Source organism: Leptosomus discolor, chromosome 25 (assembly GCF_034619465.1).
Source record: "Leptosomus discolor isolate bLepDis1 chromosome 25, bLepDis1.hap2, whole genome shotgun sequence".
NCBI lineage: Eukaryota > Metazoa > Chordata > Aves > Leptosomiformes > Leptosomidae > Leptosomus > Leptosomus discolor.
In genome coordinates this window covers 6,704,055-6,716,673 of record NC_141415.1, presented here as the reverse complement: position 1 = coordinate 6,716,673, position 12,619 = coordinate 6,704,055, and the positions used below count along the sequence as shown (strand labels likewise).

The 12,619-nt window shown below is 54.2% G+C and overlaps 1 protein-coding gene across 1 annotated transcript; it reads left to right on the top strand.

Moving 5' to 3' along the window:
* The first annotated feature begins 8,881 nt into the window (after nucleotides 1–8,881).
* LOC104351746 (SKI/DACH domain-containing protein 1-like) lies at nucleotides 8,882–11,101 on the top strand. Its single transcript, XM_009957916.2, has one exon. The coding sequence runs from the start codon at nucleotides 8,882–8,884 to the stop codon at nucleotides 11,099–11,101; it is 2,220 nt and encodes a 739-aa protein (XP_009956218.2).
* Nucleotides 11,102–12,619: the final 1,518 nt, after the last annotated feature.

Below are 12,619 nucleotides of genomic sequence, written 5' to 3'. Positions count from 1 at the left end.
AGCAGATCCCCTTACTTTCTGAAACGAAGCGAAAGGCTGTTTCACAAAACACACGCTCTCTGGGCCGCGTCCCACCTCTCACCTCTCACCAAGAATGATGAGTTCGCCCACAGACCCCGCACAGGAACGACGCAGAGGAGCTGCTTTTCGGGGCTAGGAGGAGATGTCTTTCCCCTTCCTTTCCTCACTTAGTGCACAAAAAGGCGAAGGGTCAATATTAACGCTGATATCCCCCCTAACCTTTCTTTATGTCACTCGTCCCCGCTGATTCCGTCTGTAAAGGCCTTGCTTCCTCTCACCCTGACAGCACCAGCCCTTGGCACAATCCCAGGCTCCGGCTGCTCATTGCAGACCCCCACACCCAGGGCTGCTGGTGGGGAGGGAAGGGAAACAGCCGAGGCACGAGTGGGCCATTCCCCGGGGCTTCTCCCTCCCCTCCCAAAGGGAAGGGGCCGTTTCCAGCTTGAGCAAACCCGGCAACTTTTCGAAATGGAGCGATACTCACTGAAAAATCCCCCGGGCAGCCAGGGGACTCGGCAGAACGAGTGTCAGCCTTTCTCCTTTTATTATCGCCAATTAGGCAAGTGTTGGTATAAAAGGGGCTCCGAGGCTGCCAGCGCTCCCCGTGCAGAAGGGAGCTGCGGTCCTGTAGGACACGTCCCTTTAAACAGCCCCTTTGCCTTTTTTATTTACAATAAACACATTTTTGTTAATGAAACCCTCGCCCACTTCGCAATCTCCCCCTCCCCTCCCCAAAGCCCATAAAGCTCCGACTTTGCATATCTGAGCCCTGTTCTGTTGGGCTGGGTCCTTCGGGGGTCCCAGGGTCAGGCTGGGGGCAGCAGGGTCATTGTATAGCCATCATGGGTCAATAAGCAACTGGTCAGGCTCTCAATCCACATCAGGCCTTGAAGAGGACTGGGAAATGGGAGAATCCATTCATAATAATAATAAACTTGTCAATCAATAACAGGCAGGAGAAATACTTTGTAAACGGTAAAAAAAAAAAAAAAAAAAAAAAAAAAGAGTAAAGTTTTTTTTCCTTTTAAAGTTTGCCAACATGGAACTTTATACAGTTTAAAAATGCTCTGAGGGTATTTGTCCGTTGCAGAGGATTTTAAAATTGTAATTGCTTTAACTATAACACTTAAACGTCAAGGAGTAACTGGTGTAGGTATGAGTGCGATTTAAATAAGAATTGATAAATGTTTCCCAAAGAATATAAAATGCTCTTTGAGGGAAAAGGCAATATCCAAGACCATTCTCTGTCTTATAAAAAGATTGCGGCTTTCTTGCACCTCCTTTGATTCTATCGGTACCAGCCCTTATTGAATGGCAAGGAGGAGTTTTGGGTTAAGCTTATCTTGGCAACAAAAATATTTGCCAGCATTCTTTTAATTCTGAACTGAACTTACAAACAAAATCCTGCGTTAGGAGTAAATCGGTGGGTTACACACAGTAAGAGTCTGCCCCTGGTTTAGCTGGGCTAGATTTAAAGGGGGAAAAAAACCTCCACGAATTAAGATTTCTTCAGATGAAAATTTGTTAAGGAGAAAATGTTCTGGGCTTACCATTTACAGATCTGCAGATTTTTTTTTTTTTTTTATTCGCATTTGTTCCTGTATAAAAGGAGTAAGAGCCTGGATTAAACAAGGAGAGGGAAAACAACCAAATCACAATGTAATATGGGAAACATCAAAAGGCGACAGAAGAAAAATGCAAATTCTCTGCTGGCTTTAAGATTCAGCCACGAAATCTTTCATCTACAAACTCGTTTTTCCTCTTTCTTAACAGTCTGTTGGTTTGGGGCTTTTGTTTTAAAGACACACGCTTCTCCCTGTCGCCACAAAAACAATCTTTTGAAGAATCGGAGGAAAAAACAGGCTCGTTGAAGAGAGCAGGAAAATGGAGGTTCTCCCCTTCCAGCCTCCCATCGCATCCCTCAAAGTTGCTGAGTTCACCAGGACCCTCCTCCAAGCCTCTTCGCAAGGATTTCTCCAGGAGAAGAAACCCTCTCGGAAGGATTTAGCTGTATTTGCTTAGGAAAACAAACAAACATTTTTTTTCCCCGATCGGCAGTGTTTATTACTGTATAATTCCCTTCAGCTGCTCTCTAGAAAATGTGGTTTCTTTGTTAGAGGATGGTGAAAGGCTGTTTATTAAGAAAGATAGAAATAAAGCAGAAAGTTCGACGAGCGACCTTGGGATGTTTGGAGTCAGTGGCAGGACGGGCGCGTTTCTAATTCCCTGAACTGGGACCCTCCTCCCACACCAGTAAAACCACGCACGGGAGCCCCGGAGCGAACACAACTCAGCTGATATAAAACTAACGACTCCTTCCTCCATCCTTGCGGGATCTGCCCCCCGCGACCTGCCCCGGCTTTGCCTTAAATCTCTCGGTTTTGCCCCAAACAAGGCTCGAAACCTTTTAAACGTGGTCTGAGCGGCACCATTTGGTCTGATGCAATCGAGAGCTCTCCCTGGGCCTCCCCGGTGGGTTAGACCCTGCAGTTTTCAGCAGATTGCACAGTTTCGATTTTTTTTTTTTTTTTTTTCCCCCCCAAAACCGGGTTGTTTTACGGGGAGGAAAAGGGAAGAACAGCAGCGGCAGGGCCGGCCCCAGCCCGCAGCCCCGCCGGCCGAGCCCGCTTTCAGCCTAACCCCGCTTTTCTGTCTTTGTCTTTTGAAACAAAAGCGAGGGGAGCGGGATTTGCATCTTTATAAATTGTCACTAAATACTGCTTTTCTTTGCACCGGGGTAATACCTAAAGAAAAAAAAAAAAAAACCCGAAAGGACCCAAACCTCCGCTAATAACGGCCGAGCCCCGCAGCACGGTCGCTGCGAATTATCCCAACGCGGCGCATCCGGATCCCCGGCCCTGCACCGCTGCACCCTCCGCGCTTCTCCTCAGCCCCTGCTTTTCCAGAAGCCTCTTGTAACAATAGAAATTAATAAATCAGTTCAAAGATCATTTCAGGAACGATAGGATTTATTAAAATATTAGTCATTGGTGCGGCAAGATGCTCGAAGTTTAGATTGGGAATGGAGAGAGGTTTTTCGGTGATTTCATTGAACATTATTCACGAACTGCTCATGGAGAAGAAAGGAGGGAAATCCTGAAAAATAAGAGAGAAATCTTGAAAAATAAGACAGGATTCTTGACAAATACGAGAGAAATCTTGAAAAACAAGAGAAATCTTGATAAATGTGAGAGAAATCTTGAAAAACAAGAGAAATTTTGATAAATAAGAGAGAAATCTTGAAAAGCAAGAGGGAAATCTGGATAAATAAGAGAGAAATCTTGAAAAAAATTAAGAGAGAAATCTTGATAAATAAGAAATCCTGAAAAACCAGAGAAACGAGAGAGAAATCTTGAGACAGAAGAGAGAATTTTTGAAAAATACGAGAGAAATTTGAAAAATAAGAGAGAAATCCTGAAAAAACAACCCTATCCCATGTGAATGAGAGGGAACATCTCTGCCTTTGAGTGCATCTGAAAGCATTTTAGCAATCCCCGGCTGCCGGCAGCAGAAAGATGGGTCCTGGCGCAGGGAGCGCAGTTACGAAGCCACCCACCACCCCAAAGGGCAGGAGGCAATTTCTTTCCGTCCGTCTGTCCTGCAGGCCAGGTCGCTGGGGTGCGGGTCTGCTTCTCCAGCTCCCTCCTGTCGCCTGTAAAATGTACACGTAAAAAGCCAGCGCACCAAGTGATTTGTAGAAATATTTTCATGTCGGACAGCTTAAGTGCCTGTCAGGAGTATCAAAATATCGGGGGGTTTAACCAGTGCCTGGTGCTGGGCTGCTTTCAGCCCCCCAGTCGCGCAGGGCTGCCTGCAGGGCTTCTACAAACTGAAAAATAATGATAAAAAAATCAGAATTTCAATATTTCCCTTGAAAACACCGCTCGCATCTGAGCCAAAGGGTTTTCCATCCCTCCTCCCCCCCCCCCCCCTCGCCCCGAGGGCCCAAGTCTCCCACTGGGAGCACTGGGCCCATCCTGCCCCAGCAAGTGGAGGGGAGGTGGGAAATCGCAGCTTCTCCACGTGGGTTTCCAGAGGGGAACGGCCGTGGGAGCATCTGCCGAGAGGGGTCTGCGCTGTGCGGGGGCACGGCCAGGCTGCGCCTTGCTTTAGGGGTCTCTGCACGGAGGGATCTTGGCATCGTTTGGGCCACCTCTTTTTCTGGGATTTGTTTGTCGCGAGAAAAGAAAGTGAATAAAACGATTCCTTGCAGTTGAAGTAACTCAGTTGGGCCGGTATTAATTTTAATTAGTTTTTCTCGTGGTAAACCTGATGTATCCTCCCGAAGTGCCGGCTGCTCTGCGAATCCCTCCCTGCTCACCCCCTGCCCTCACCCCAGCATCTCTCCTTCTCCCTGCTGGCACCTGCCTTTTCCGCACAGATTCCCCCCCCCTCGCCTGCTCCCTGCGAGCGACGTTGAACTTGGGCGAGCTGCGAGCGCGATTTGAGCTGTCAGAGCAAAACCAACCCCCCACCCGCGCTGAGACCTCGCGTACATCGTGCACAACCCGCGCAGAGGAGCCCCAGCCCCTAAAATTTCTCCCCAAACGGCGCAACTCCAACTATTTGGGCGTTTCAGGGTTTTTTTGGTTTTTTTTTTCCCCTTTTTACTTTCCTCCCCCAAGCTTTGACGCACCAGGTCAAACAGAAAATGAAGCACCGAGAAACTGACGTGGAAACCCCACGGGCAGCCCCAGCCGGAGCCTGCGGGATCCGCGCTGCTGCGCGGCCGCGGGAGGGGTTTGCAGCAGATCCTGCTCTATCTCTGCCCGGGAGGGAGGTGCGGAGCCGACCCCGTCCCGTCTCTCCCGAAGCCCACGGAGCTCCCGACCCGCGGAGGCCGCGGACACGCGTGGATTCCCCCTCCTCCTCCTCCTCCTCCCGTGGGCGCCCCGCCGTGAGCGTGGGCGCTCCCGTGGCGTGCAGGAACGCACCTTATCTAAAACCGAGCCCACTCGGGGAGGTGCGTGGGGGTGAGTTTACCGGAGTAAACTAAACGAAGAAGTGTGTATGTGTGTCCTCCCCCTTTTATTTCTCTCCCAGGTGCCCCCACCCCCAATCCTCCGCCGCCCCAGCGAGGGGAGAGGTGTGGGAGGAAGGGAGGGGGTTGTCCTGCGCCTCCAGGATCCCCTGGAAATGGGGATACCCCCAGAACCTGACCACTTTTCTTGCTTCCTGCGGCACCAACCAGCCCTGCCAGGGACGAGGGAGAAATCTCCCGGGGCTGCCTCACGGGTGAGGATCAGCGCGGGGACCCCCGGGTTATTGTCCTCTCCTCCCGGGGGGGGATTGGAAACCCGACCCCCCGCCCTGGGGAGCGGCAGCTGGGCTGAGAGACAAATACACACATGTACGAATGTGCAGATCCACAAATCTACAAAGCTAAAACCACACCGATACACAGACCCAGAGGCTGCCAGGTCCTCGGGCTGCGCCCATTCGCCGAAGCAGCGTGTGCTGGGGATGGTGCAGCCCCGCTCCCCACCCCCCCCACCCCCCACCCCACCCCCCCCGGCTCCCCACCCGCTCAGCCCTCGCGTGGGACCCACGGAGCACCCCATTCCGTGGCCATTTCCACACCGGGCCTGCAGCCGCCCTGAGAAGTGTCAAAGCCCCCGCACACCTCATAACGACCGGCTCCTCCATGCGCTAATAACCGGGGTGGGGGGGTGGGAGGGTGGGTTTTGTGCTGTAGCGAGGGACACGATGCTCAGCGCTGGGCGTTAGCACCAAGGCCGCCCACGGCAGGGACCAGAGCACTCGTGGGGCGACTGGAACCCGTTTGCTTGTGAACCACCGCCCTGGCCCTGCGCACCCCTGGGTGTCCACATCTACGTGCATTTGTGAAGTGTCCCCGCGTCCCACGTCGAGCTGCCTGTGTCCCTATAGAGACGTCAACGCACACACACGCCTATTCCATACTGAACTTTACCCATAGCCAAAATATTGTCTATTTGTGTTCCTATTGACAGAGGTTTACTGGGAAATGACGTATCCATACATTCGCCTGTGCGCGGCTTCTGTTTCCTCCTGGCCGGCAATCAGGGGGCTCCGGGTCCTCTCTAAAGCCCCACAACCGATCGGGAAGAGTTTATTGCGCTGCTCCAACTTGTATTTACTTTACAAGCCCGCCCCCCCCCCCCCCCCCAACCCCCCCCCAACCCCCGCGGCTGCCTCAGCCCCATCGGACAGGGATATTCCCTGCCAGCTCCTTCCCTCCACCCCACGCTCCCCTCCTCCAGTCTGGCACGGAGCGAAGCTCAGCCTATAGGTAAAATGGCTCTGGCTTTATGTGGAAAGAAAAACACCCAGGATCACCCTTCTATTTGCGAAGGGAAGCTCCGGGCTGGCTGCAGGCAGGACATTTTGTGGTCCCTCGCAGCCAGCCACGCCGCCAGCCACTGCCACAAGCCTCAGGATCCCCAACCCGGCCACTTTTCCGTCCATCGCGATGCAAAACTCTTCCCCCTCCCCTCTGCCCAAACAAAGAGGAATTTGGTGTTTGTGTTGGCCGGCAGACCTTTACTCACAGGAAACTCTTGCCTGTGGAAAACGAGGGTGAAATGTGGTGGTTTCATGCAGCCAGATCTGGAAAACGGGGGCTTTTCTTCCCGCAGCGAGGCCAAGGGTTTGCGGAGGGGGGGGGTGTGCGCCCATGGGTGCTGGGCAGGGGGAAAACCCTGGCAGTGGTTTCTCCCCCGGCAGAACGGAGGTTGGCATCGGGAGGCTCCCCTCCCGTCAGGCGGCGAAGAGGTAAAAGCAAATCAGGTGATCACCGCTCCCAAATTAAAGGCGATGTTGGAGGGGTTTTTTTTTGGATTTTTTTTTTTTTTTTTTTTTTTACACGCATACTCAGGAATGCGCTTCCTCCTCCTCCTCCTCTGGGATTGTTTCTAAATCGGGATCATTTGTGGTTGATTGTACATATAGTTTAACAAATTATTATTATCAAATTACTCAGATTTTGCCATTTGAACCACAAAAAAAAAAAAAAAAAAAGCAGAGGAAGACTAAAAGCAACTTTTCATGTGGGAGACAGACGAAGCTTGAAAGGGAACAGCATGCGCTGCAGAGCTGCAGCTTCCCTTCCCCCAGAAAGGTTTCCGAGGTAACTGTTTCCCCAAAATTAGCCTCCTGAGCAGAGAGTTAAAATCCCTCGGTCCAGCCTCCGCGGCTCCACTCACTTCGCTCAAGTAGCTTCAGGTTTATAAAGAAATAGAGGGGACGGGACAATGGAGCTCCGGGCTGGGTAAGGGGCTGGGGCTTTTTTTTTCTTTTCTTTTTTTTTTTTTCCTCTTTTTTTCCGCCCTTTCCCCCCTTGGAGACAGAAATCTGCAGCCCTGCTTTGGGGAAAACATCGCCTGGTTTGTAAGGCAGGAACGAGCTACAAAATGCCGAAGAAATCTTGAGACTTAAAAGTTTGAAATAAAGTTAAACAGCGCAAAGGCGTGCAAAAGAATTTCCTTTTTTTTTTTTTTTTTTTCTTTCTTTTTTTTTTTCTTTAAAGAAAGAGTTTGGAAGAAAAAAAGATGCGAAGTGAATAAAGAACGTGTGTGAGTAAAAAGGAATATAAATATCTTTGCATTGCTTTTATTTGCATATTACCGATGTTATTGCTGATACCGCGCTCCAGCCCGTGCTCATTCCAGCTAATAAATACAGTAATTGGCAATTAATAAGCATTCCGCTCCGGGTTGAAGGATGGATTGTCGCGGAGTCAATCGTTTTGAACAACTCGCTTTGAGTAATATCTTTCACGCTTTATTAAATATATACGTACACCCACCCACCCCAGAGGAATCCGGGCAGATTTGGGAACAACCCTACGTGAAAAAAAAAAAAAAAACAAACCCACCCCCAAAAAACCCCAACTAAACCGCGGAAACAAAGCGGAGGCACCCGCGCTACCACTACCTCGAAAAGACAGCGTAATTTGTAATTTTTTTTTATTTTTTTAATTTTTTTTTTAAAGGAAAAAACCCCCAACCCCGAGGCTGCTTCTATTGTGTGCGCCCGGGTGTCGGGGCGGTGGAGCGGCGGGCACGCCCGGGAGCCGCGCTGCGCGGTGCTGCGCGGTCCGCCCAGGGGTTTATGAGGTTTTTACGCGGGGGTGTGCGTGTGAAATGTTGGGGTTTTATGACATCACAGGCCTGGCGTGCCCAATCAGCTGGCGGGTGGCGGGGACGGCTCGGTGGGGTGTTCCCTAGAATATACCGTCCGCGGCGGCGGGGCCGCGAGTGCGGAGCCCGGGGAAGGTGGGAGCCGCACGGAGCCCCGGGGCTCCCCCGCCTCCCAGCGCCCCCCTTCCCCCCCCCGCTACCATTTTTTCTCCCCCCACCCCCTTGTGGGGAGCTTTGTTTGCTTAAGCATCTCAGTGGCTTTGCATAGCAGAAGGGGGGGGGTGTGTGTGTGTCCGTGCTTGTTGATTCCTCCACCGCCCCCCCCCAAGAGATTATTTTTGAAGTGGAAGGTGGGCTGCGCGGCCGCGGGGTGGGAGCTGGCCGGGGGGGCGGGGGGAGCCTGGACGATGCAAGATGTTTGACTTCTTTATTTTTCTTTTTTTTTTTTTTTTTTTTTTTTTTTTTGCTGGGGAGGGGGAAGACGAGGAATCGAGCCCCGGTACAGGCGGAGGAACTGGGTGTTTGGAAGATGTTGCGAACCATTGACTGGAGCGTTTGAAAGAGAGATCGACTGCTTTGGCTTTTTTTTTTTTTTCCTTTTTTTTTTTTTTTTTTCCTCCCCTGCCCCCTCCCCCACCTCTCCGGAGGGGTAGGGATGTGTGTGATCAGGGAGTGGAAACAAATATGTCCTTATTTTCAATGCCCCCTTTGAAAGAGACAAAGTAAATGCTCCTTGCAAAATGTTCCTGACCTGCGAAGGGACCTTCGGAATTGTTCCAGCCACCATGGATTACAATGGGGAAGCCAGGCCGGGGGATTTTCATGCTGGCTATCAAGAAATCGAAGGGATAAACTTGGGATACTTACAGATCAATGGCACCCAGATGTTTGCTTTGGCCCAGGTCCTCAGCGACCTGTTTAAGGATATCCCCAGGACCACCATCAGCAAGAAGATGGAAACCTTAAAGATCAAGAGCCGACGCTGCGATCTCAAAGAGCTCCGGACCCTCAAAGCCATCAACTCGGTGCCCACCCGCGCGGTAAAATGCTCCCTCATCTCCAAGGCGGACCTGGAGGCTCTCTGCACCTCCTGCAAGAGCCTCAGCCCCCGGAGGAGGAAGAGGAAAAGGAAAAGCAAGAGGAGGGAGCAGCTGCTGCTGCCGGACCCGGGGGAGCTCTTCCCCTGCCCCCGGCCCCAGCTCCTGCCGCCCTGCAGAGCCGGCGGCTGCTGCGCCCCCGAGGCCCCCGCCCGCCCCAAGCTGCCCCCCGCCTTCCCCAAGCCGCGCTCGGCGCCGGCCGCGCTGCTCCCGCAGCCCTTCCACAGGGCCTTCCCCGCCTTCGAGAAACCCCCCCGGGGTCGGAGGGCTTGCGGTTTGACGGCTCGGGGGGGACTTTTCAGCGGTGTCCTGAGCGGGTACCCCCGCGACCTGGCGCTGCTGCATCCCGCCGCCGCGCATCCCGCCGCGCAAGCGGCCGCGCTCGCCCAGCCGGGCCGGCGCAAGCGGGGTCCCTGCTGCGCCAAGGGGCTCTTCCCGGTGGAGAAGGGGCCCTCGGCCCCCAGGAAAGGCCGCTCCTCCGGCTTTCCCGGCTCCAAGCGGCAGGGAACCTCCGCCGGCTACTCCAGCGACTCGGACTCCAGCCTGGACTTCGGTGCGTCCAGCCCCGCCACCTCCAGCGACTCGTCGGAGGAAGAGGAGGAAGAGGAGGAGGAGGAGGAGGAAGGGGACACCTCGTGCAGCAGCGAGGAAGGCAGCTCCTCGGAGTCGGAGAGCAGCTCGCTGTGCAGCGGGGACTCGGTGCAGAGCACCCGGTACAGGCAGGCGGCTCTGCCCCGCTTCCAGCCGCAGCCCCCCCGGGAACCCCTCGGCGAGGAGCGCCTCGCCGAACACCCCCCCCCGAGCGTGGGCAAAGCCCTGCGCCCCGACCCCAACCTCCTCTTCCTCTCGCAGCAGCTCTGGGCCAGGACTTTGCGAGCATCAACTTTGGAAAGTTTGAGCCCGGTGCCAGCCCTGGGCTCGGGGGCCCAGCCGCTGCCGGAGCTGTACGCAAAGCAGGAGGCCTCCCCTTCCTCCTCCTCCTCCTCCTCCTCCTTCTCCTCCTCCTCCTCCTCCTCCCCCCCTCCCTCCCCGAGCAGCACCCCTGGGGGGGATCCGCCACAAAAAGAGGGAGGCTTTGGGGACGCGGAGCCCTGCGCCAAAGGGAAGGATTTGCACAAAGATGCCTCGAACAATAGAGCCTCGTTAGGCCCCAGTGACCAGGCAGAGAGGCAAAGCGGAGCTTTAGCCGGGCGAGCGCCTTCCCAAGAGCCGGCCCCGGGCTCAGCCCCGCAGCCCCCGGCTCAGGAGCTGGCGGGCAGCCTCGGCCCGACCCCCCCCGGGGAGCCCGGGGAGCCCCGGCGGGAGCACTTCGACCGGCTGATCCGGCAATCCAAGCTGTGGTGTTACGCCAAAGGGTTCAACCTGGACGGGAAAAGTTTGCGGCACGGAGGGAGGACGGAGCCCTGTAAAACCGCAGAGCTCAAACCCCCCGGCTCCAAAAGAGCAGAGAGCCCCAGCACCTTGTCAAACAAAGCTTTGAAAGGCAATGGCTCGGAAAGGAATGCCAAGCGCAGACGCCTTGCCAGAGGCGCTGAGGCAGAAAGGCAACAGAGCTCCTCTAAAGGGAGGCCACAAAAGACTCCGAGGAGGAATGCCAAAAAGGGAAACACTCATTGCAAACGCCTCGGCAGCGCCGGGCCAACCCCGCCTCGGAATTCCTTCAGCCTCATGGGCAACTTCCCCTGTATTCCCTCCCTGGTCGTGGGGGAAGATGGGGACCTGTGTCCTGCCTCCTCCCTGGGGGTCAAAAACTCCTGGGCCCTCTCCAAAACCCACCCGCTGTGGAGCTGGCACCTGGGGGGTAACGCCATCCCCGTGCCCCCCAGCCTCAAATTTCGGGGCTATAGCTTGGACGATCTCTAAGGACAGCGGACGGCCCGGAGGAAAGGTTTACACGCAACAGATGAGAGCTGCAGGGGGGGCGGGGGAGGGGAGGGGGCCAGGCCGGGGTGCCCTGTGGGGGGGAGGGGGGGGGGGGAATGGGACCCTCCGTCCCGACGAGCCCCGGGGCCGCCCGAGCCGGGGTTCCCCGGGCCGAGGGGGGGAAGCGGTGCATGGATGCCCGGAGGAGCCGTGCGGGGTCCGAGGGGTGCGGGAGCTTTTTGAGGGGGGGGGGGGGTGGGGTGTTGGGGGGGTGCGAGCGAGTGTGTGCACGGCTTCGGCTGGGGGGAAGGCCGGGGAGGGATAGTTTTCCTTGTCCGTCTACGTGCCGGGGTCCAGCGGTGGTTTCGCGATGAGTTTTTAAGGGACGAAGCTAAAACGCCATCAAACCCCCGGGGCGGCGGAGGGGCGCCCCCCCGCCCCGCTGCCAAACGCGGTGGGTTCTTCCCAAGCAAGGGATTATTTGGGCCGAACCGCGCAGCTCCGGGGCAGGGAAGGGGCTCCCGCCGCCCGGCAGAGCTCGCCCCGGCCGCCCCCGGCCCCGCTCCCACCGCCTCTTCTCTCCCCCCCCCGCCCCCCGTGTGCCAAAAACCCGAGGGAAGAACAGATCTAATTTCTCCCTTTTCCTCCATAAACGCGTTGGATTAAACTAATAATAATCACACGCAGAGAGAAATAATGATGTCACGCAGCATAAACACTCCTTTTCGATCCGAGTCAATCCCGGCGAAATTGGGAGCAGCTATTCCAAATAACTATATTAATAGCAATGTAATGTTTTCTGTCTACTTAAGAGACAGGAAGAAAACACCAACTTTAAAAAGACCAGGAAATTCTGTTTGCTAAAAGAAAACAGGAGGCTTTGAGAGGAAGTTATTTGAAACTGCTGCACGTATATTAAAAGGAAAAAAAAAAAAAAAGAAAAAAAGTGAGTTGTTTGCTGGATAATAACCCTGACTCCGATAGCCTAAAGGTAGCAGGCCTGTAAAAGCTTTACGGGCACAAGAAATAGGATCCAGGAGCGTTTAGCAATAGGGTACAGATGGACAATTTGATCTCTCCCGAGCTCCGGAGTGGAATGCGGGGAAGAATGCGGAGGGAATGTCTCTCTCCTCTGCAGAGGAAATCATATCCCAGTTTAACTTTTCTTGCAAACCAGTGCCTTTGTAACTGGCTCTTTTGACTATTTCTGATGTGATTTCCACCCCACTTTGGCATCAAAGCCCGACGGGCTCTCTGAAGTCCCGCTCTGTTTTGGAAACGTGAAGCAAATCAAAGCTGATGTGAGGTTGGTGGGTTTTTTTGGGGGTGTGTGTGTTTCTTTTTCCCCCTTCTTTGCAACAGAAAATACTCTCAGCCCACGGCCGGGGATCACGCAGTGCCCGCTCGGGGATTTCTATTTTTTCTCCACACTCCTCCAAAAATTGGTTCCCTCAGCAAAAAAAAAAAAAAAAAAAAAAAAATCCCTTCACAGTGTCCTTTGGAAAGGGAAGGGAAAGG

Bases quoted from the DNA above. Each gene is read 5' to 3' on its own strand.
- LOC104351746 (XM_009957916.2), top strand. From the start codon at position 8,882: ATGTTCCTGACCTGCGAAGGGACCTTCGGAATTGTTCCAGCCACCATG.